Consider the following 7832-nt stretch of genomic DNA (forward strand, 5'->3'; position numbering starts at 1 on the left):
CCCTTACAGACCAGACCAGACCAGCAGCTTTGAGAGAGACCCTTCCAGACCAGACCAGACCAGCAGCGATGAGAAAGACTCTTACAGACCAGACCAGCAGCTTTGAGAGAGACCCTTACAGACCAGCAGCGATGAGAGACCCTTACAGACCAGACCAGCAGGGATGAGAAAGACCCTTCCAGACCAGACCAGCAGCGATGAGAGAGACCCTTACAGACCAGCAGCGATGATAGAGAGACCCTTACAGACCAGACCAGCAGCGATGAGAGAGACCCTTCCAGACCAGACCAGACCAGCAGCGATGAGAAAGACTCTTACAGACCAGACCAGACCAGCAGCTTTGAGAGAGACCCTTACAGACCAGCAGCGATGAGAAAGACCCTTACAGACCAGACCAGCAGGGATGAGAAAGACCCTTACAGACCAGACCAGACCAGCAGCGATGAGAGAGACCCTTACAGACCAGCAGCGATGATAGAGACCCTTACAGACCAGACCAGCAGGGATGAGAGAGACCCTTACAGACCAGACCAGACCAGCAGGGATGATAGAGACCCTTACAGACCAGACCAGACCAGCAGCGATGAGAGAGACCCTTACAGACCCTTACAGACCAGCAGCGATGATAGAGAGACCCTTACAGACCAGACCAGACCAGCAGCAAGGAGAGTGATCCCAGTGCTTCCCTGCACAGCTCTCTCGCCCTGCCGCTTCCAGAGACAATGGGCTGTTTAATTAATATGGATGAGAGCTGTTGACTGGCGCTGGGTTCATTCAATCACGGCGCTGTTAATGATCTGCTTGCCAGGTGAGTGAGTCTGTAACCTCGTCGCCACAGAGCGTCCCGCACGCCTCATTTTCACACACACACACCACACACACACACACACACAGACACACAGTCCTGCTCTGAATGTAAAACACCCACAAGATTTTACATTTATGCTAAGGAGGGAATGCTTCTCAATTATGCTAAGGAGGGAATGCTTCTCTTCCTAATTCCATTTGAACATAATCACTGAGCACAGGTGTCAGAGGAAATGCTGCGCTGTGATGTAGTGATGATGTAGTGATGATGAAGTGATGATGATGTAGTGATGATGTAGTGATGATGTGATGATGTAGTGATGATGTAGTGATGATGAAGTGATGTAGTGATGTGTTGCTGTCGCCTGCTAGAGTAACGGAACTCCAAAAAGCACTCTCAGGTTCTGTAGACATTTACTCCATGCATCCAGACCCTCGAATGACCTGAGAGACGACTGCTCACATCACACACAACAGCAGCATCCAATCAGAAATGACAACACAACAGCAGCGTCCAATCAGAATTGACAACACACCAGCAGCATCCAATCAGAAATGACAACACAACAGCAGCATCCAATCAGAAATGACAACACAACAGCAGCATCCAATCAGAAATGACAACACAACAGCAGCATCCAATCAGAAATGACAACACAACAGCAGCATCCAATCAGAAATGATATCACACCAGCAGCATCCAATCAGAAATGACGACACAACAGCAGCATCCAATCAGAAATGACAACACACCAGAACATGTTGCACCATAATGTTGCGTGGCACATCCTAAATCAGTCACTCTTCTTTTGAAGGCAGCGTTGGCAGCAGCCGTGCAGATGAAAGGCTAAAGCAAAAAGAAAAAGGTGACTGGTGATTTTGTCAGCTGTAGGTGGGTGTTTGTCAAAACTCCCTCCTGTTAATTGCATCTCAGGTAGTTGTGTAAGATGCCTTCAGACTAAATTTGTTGGCCGTGTTCCGTGTCCGTGATGCCTCAGAATGTGCCAAATGTGTTATTAACCTCATCTCGGCGCGGCCGGTTGCTGTGGCAACATTGTGTCAACATGTAATCATGCTCACAGATGACAGAGGGCTTAGTGTTTCTGCGCTTGTTTCTAGATCGGCTGACAAACACATACACACGCGCACGCACACACACACACACACACACACACACACACGTACAAACACAGTTCATTACCTTAATCAAGGTACACTGCACACTACATGACAAACCAACATTATTTCATTATTTTACATTCAGGACAAGAACCCCCGCAGATACACACAACTATGAGTCATACACACACACACACACACACACACACACACACACACACTATGAGTCATACACATTAACTCAAAGTAGCAAACACACTCATCAAGGCAAACTTCACTACACACACACACACACACAGACTAGCACCTCATACACATATTAGCGGATATATAAACCTCGATTGTTGGACTATGTAGATAGTTTTATAGGCTAACGAACGTTGGTGCACACCTACATTTTTCAAGAAAAAAAAAGATCTTCAATGGTAAGACTTGTCTGTTGTGCCTCCTTTGGTGTAGCATATAACGTGAGTTTTATTAAGGCATAGCGTGTGTAATGTGTAGGCTATTTAATTCCGTTTGTTAACCTTTCCTGCTGTCTGTCTCTGACCGTAGTTGGAGATTGCAGGGGAGACTTAGTAAAATGCTCCAGGGCCGAAGTATTACATGTTTTTAACTTCGGGGTTAATTCCCTTTCCTTTCCGTCTGCTGCTGGTAAGTAAATAGTATTCTTTCTGAGGATTTATTCTTCACACACTGGTTAACACTGTTACAGCACATACATTTTTGGCTCCTGTCGGTACATCCAAACTATTTATAAGCATCACTGTTCTCTCTCTCTTAAAGGAGCCGCACCATTTTACAACACGTTCTTGCAATGTGAATCATTTAATTGAAATATGCTTATTGGCCTTCTTGTTTGCACGCTTGTGCGTTTAACAGCGCTTGTTTGTGCGAGCGAGAATTTATCCGTTGATGCCCGAGTTTAATAAAGCCAGGCTATTCATAAAAAAGTGCATAAATGCATAAAAAAGTGCACATACACACAAACACACATACACAACCTTAGGGTCTCACACACACACACACACACACACACACACACACAGACACACACATAAACATACACAACCTTAGGGTCTCACACACACACACACACACACACAGTCACACACACAAACTTGGAGTCTCAGGTCACGTGTTTCTGAAACAAACAAACACTCACCTTAATGACCTCGGGGCTGACGGTAGGCCTCACACTCACGCTCACGCTGACTCTGCCGCCGGCGTGAAAGGCCAGATAAAAGATAATAAGTCCTCTTCTTTGTGTGCGCGTCCTCTGATGAGGCGGGGGGAGACGGCCCTCTGTCTCCGTCTCAGAGGGGACACACACACTTCCTGCCACACAAAAGGTCAGTCCCAAATCACCGTTAAACCCAGTAATTGCATCCTTCTGTCAGGGTAGGAAAAACAATATTCTAGGTGTGTGTGTGAGTGTGATTGCTGGATTGAAAAACCTGATCAAATCAAGTGTGATAAACTTCTTTAAGCTGTCGGTGTGTGTGTGTGTGTGTGTGTGTGTGTGTGTGTCTCTCTCTCTCTCTGATGTAGTGTCTCGCTGCGCCTGTCTCCCTGCTGTAACATGCGTACATAATGGCTTGGTTTGAAGCCATCTGTGTGGCGTTTAGTGCTTTTCAGGAGGAGATGGATTTCTGACAGCCAGCAAACCTGAACACACACTCATGGTGACATGGTGAGTGTGAGTGTGTGCATCTAAAGTGATCATCAAGTGTGAGTGTGTGTGTGTGTGCATCTAGAGTGATCGTCAAGTGTGAATGTGAGTGTGTGTGTGTGTGTGCATCTAGAGTGATCATCAAGTGTGAGTGTGTGTGTGTGTGTGTGTGTGTGTGTGTGTGTGTGCATCTAGAGTGATCATCAAGTGTGAATGTGAGTGTGTGTGTGTGCATCTAGAGTGATCGTCAAGTGTGAGTGTGTGTGTGTGTGTGTGTGTGCATCTAGAGTGATCATCAAGTGTGAATGTGAGTGTGTGTGTGTGTGTGTGCATCTAGAGTGATCGTCAAGTGTGAGTGTGTGTGTGTGCATCTAGAGTGATCATCAAGTGTGAGTGTGTGTGTGTGTGCATCTAGAGTGATCATCGTGTGTGTGTGTGTGTGTGCATCTAGAGTGATCATCAAGTGTGAATGTGAGTGTGTGTGTGTGTGTGTGCATCTAGAGTGATCGTCAAGTGTGAGTGTGTGTGTGTGCATCTAGAGTGATCATCAAGTGTGAGTGTGTGTGTGTGTGCATCTATAGTGATCATCAAGTGTGAATGTGAGTGTGAGTGTGTGTGTGCATCTAGAGTGATCATCAAATGTGAGTGTGTGTGTGTGTGTGTGTGTGTGCATCTAGAGTGATCATCAAGTGTGAATGTGAGTGTGTGTGTGTGTGTGCATCTAGAGTGATCATCAAGTGTGAATGTGAGTGTGTGTGAGTGTGTGTGTGCATCTAGAGTGATCATCAAGTGTGAGTGTGTGTGTGTGCATCTAGAGTGATCATCAAGTGTGAATGTGAGTGTGTGTGTGTGTGTGTGTGCATCTAGAGTGATCATCAAGTGTGAATGTGAGTGTGTGTGTGTGTGTGTGTGCATCTAGAGTGATCGTCAAGTGTGAGTGTGTGTGTGTGCATCTAGAGTGATCATCAAGTGTGAGTGTGTGTGTGTGTGTGTGTGTGTGTGTGTGCATCTATAGTGATCATCAAGTGTGAGTGTGAGTGTGTGTGTGTGTGTGCATCTAGAGTGATCATCAAGTGTGAATGTGAGTGTGTGTGTGTGTGTGTGTGCATCTAGAGTGATCATCAAGTGTGAATGTGAGTGTGAGTGTGTGTGTGTGTGTATGCATCTAGAGTGATCGTCAAGTGTGAATGTGTGTGTGTGTGTGTGTGTGCATCTAGAGTGATCGTCAAGTGTGAGTGTGAGTGTGTGTGTGTGTGTGTGCATCTATAGTGATCATCAAGTGTGAATGTGAGTGTGTGTGTGTGTGTGCATCTAGAGTGATCATCAAGTGTGAATGTGAGTGTGTGTGTGGATCTAGAGTGATCGTCAAGTGTGAGTGTGTGTGTGTGTGCATCTAGAGTGATCATCAAGTGTGAATGAGTGTGTGTGTGTGTGTGTGTGTGTGCATCTAGAGTGATCATCAAGTGTGAGTGTGAGTGTGTGTGTGTGTGTGTGTGTGCATCTAGAGTGATCGTCAAGTGTGAGTGTGTGTGTGTGCATCTAGAGTGATCATCAAGTGTGAATGTGAGTGTGTGTGTGTGTGTGAGTGTGTGTGCATCTAGAGTGATCGTCAAGTGTGAATGTGTGTGTGTGTGTGTGTGTGTGTGTGCATCTAGAGTGATCATCAAGTGTGAATGTGATTGTGTGTGTGTGTGTGTGTGCGCATCTAGAGTGATCGTCAAGTGTGAATGTGTGTGTGTGTGTGTGTGTGTGTGTGCATCTAGAGTGATCATCAAGTGTGAATGTGAGTGTGAGTGTGTGTGTGCGCATCTAGAGTGATCGTCAAGTGTGAATGTGAGTGTGTGTGTGTGTGCATCTAGAGTGATCGTCAAGTGTGAATGTGAGTGTGTGTGTGTGCATCTAGAGTGATCGTCAAGTGTGAATGTGTGTGTGTGTGTGTGTGCATCTAGAGTGATCGTCAAGTGTGAGTGTGAGTGTGTGTGTGTGTGTGTGTGTGCATCTAGAGTGATCATCAAGTGTGAGTGTGTGTGTGTGTGTGTGTGAGTGTGTGTGTGTGTGCATCTAGAGTGATCATCAAGTGTGAGTGTGTGTGTGAGTGTGTGTGCATCTAGAGTGATCGTCAAGTGTGAGTGTGAGTGCCGCGCATGGCATTGGCGTTATGTTCCAGTTTGGAGGCGAGAGCTACAGACCTTTCTGCACAGAGGCAATCCCCTTACTGGTTGGAGTTATCCAGGCCCCTCAATCCAAAGTAAAGGAGAACGTCAACGCCACAGAGAACTGCATCAACGTTAATGAGATCCTCCCCCATTGGCTGTCTTGGCTGCCACTCAATGAAGACAAAGAGGAAGCTGTCCATACCTTTGATTTCCTGTGTGACCTTATTGAAAGCAACAATCCCATTGTTCTTGGTCCTGACAATGCCAACCTGCCCAAGATCTTCGTGATTATCGCTGAGGGTGTTATGAGCGAATCAGTGAAAGGAGAGGATGGATGCAGCAAGAGATTGGCCAATGTTATTCATCAAGTACAGGTCTCTGGAGGATTATGGACACAGTGTGTATCGACGCTCAATGAGACACAGCAGAAGGCCATCCAAGACCTGCTCAAAGGCTCCCCCTCTGCCAGCCCATATAATAATAAAATGATATCCTAGCACTGGGGATAAACATCTTATAGACTCTGGCCTTTCCCCTCCTCTCTTGAGCAATGAACTGTAGCGTGCGTGTGTGTATGTGGACCTCTCCGCTGCTTGGTCCAAACAAAAAAAAAATCTCACTCAAGTCTCTACTCCCAACTCGAGGACTGCAGGTCCTGTGCGTATGCGTATTGTTTGTGTGTGAGTGAATGATTTGTCCACCTTCTAAAGGGCCGGCTTGGGCGGGGGGGGAAAAAAGGCCCCAGAGTTCAGTCTTTCTCTTGGAGGAATTCACCACAAAAAGAGAAAAGGGGATCAATAAAAACTAACATGGGTCATACATCTTCCTCTTAGTTATGAATACTTGGCGTAGGACAAAATAAAATAAAATAAATCCTTTTTACTTTTCGCTCACCCCTTCACCAAGATGCGTTACTTATGTAGTCGTTCTCTGTTTATGCCATGTGCGTCTCTGAGTGTAGTAAAGGGGGTGTCTCGTTTTTCCCTCTTGTCTGTTGTGGAGGCTTCACACCCTACATCCGGACCGTAAAGGATGGGAATGGAATTGGACTCAAACGGACTTGTGTATGGTGGAGGATGGGTCAAGGGTGGGGGAACCTTGAGGGAGCCAAACATGGCCTGTGCTGTCGGATGTTTTTGTTTAGGCTTTTTCTTTTTCGTCTCCAAGATGGACTCGGGGGAGGGAAATGGCTTCAGTGCTGACTTGTTAGTGAAGCTAACATCTGTCTTCAGCTTGCTTACTCCATGAAATGAATGAGAAGGGGGGAAATACGATGGCTTGCATTAGGGAGATCTGAATGGGTGTAATGCCTATCCTGAAGTTGATTCAAGAATCAACCAGGATGAGCTCTTGCTGTAGATTGGTTCAACCTGTGGAAACTAGTGGTGTTTGGGTTGGGGACCACCTGCAGTTGCTCATGTTTTTTTTTAACCCACCCATTAGCACATTCAATTCAGTCTCTAAAGCTTGTCAGTACCCTTTTTGTGGAAATCAGAAACAAATTGATCTTTCGGGGTCATGACAAATCTCGACCAATAAAGTTTCTCTTGGAAATAATTTAAAAAAAAGTGTGAGTGTGTGTGTGTGTGTGTGTGTGTGTGCATCTAGAGTGATCATCAAGTGTGAATGTGAGTGTGTGTGTGTGTGTGTGTGTGCATCTAGAGTGATCATCAAGTGTGAATGTGAGTGTGTGTGTGTGTGCATCTAGAGTGATCATCAAGTGTGAATGTGAGTGTGTGTGTGTGCATCTAGACTCTAGATGCACACACTCACATTCACACTTGATGATCACTCTAGAGTGTGTGTGTGCATCTAGAGTGATCGTCAAGTGTGAGTGTGTGCATCTAGAGTGATCATCAAGTGTGAATGTGTGTGTGTGTGTGTGCATCTAGAGTGATCATCAAGTGGTAATGTGAGTGTGTGTGTGTGCATCTAGAGTGATCGTCAAGTGTGAGTGTGAGTGTGTGTGTGTGTGTGCATCTAGAGTGATCATCAAGTGTGAATGTGAGTGTGTGTGTGTGCATCCAGAGTGATCGTCAAGTGTGAGTGTGAGTGTGTGTGTGAGTGTGCATCTAGAG

The 7832-nt window shown here is 45.9% G+C and overlaps 1 protein-coding gene across 1 annotated transcript; it reads left to right on the forward strand.

The window, feature by feature from the left end:
* The first annotated feature begins 3095 nt into the window (after positions 1–3095).
* Positions 3096–6374, forward strand: LOC105911823 (karyopherin (importin) beta 3). Its single transcript, XM_031571287.2, has 2 exons — positions 3096–3154; positions 5723–6374. The coding sequence occupies exons 1-2, from the start codon at positions 3096–3098 to the stop codon at positions 6249–6251; spliced, it is 588 nt and encodes a 195-aa protein (XP_031427147.1). The 3' UTR covers positions 6252–6374.
* Positions 6375–7832: the final 1458 nt, after the last annotated feature.

Source organism: Clupea harengus, chromosome 8 (genome assembly GCF_900700415.2).
Source record: "Clupea harengus chromosome 8, Ch_v2.0.2, whole genome shotgun sequence".
In the NCBI taxonomy this organism is placed as follows: domain Eukaryota; kingdom Metazoa; phylum Chordata; class Actinopteri; order Clupeiformes; family Clupeidae; genus Clupea; species Clupea harengus.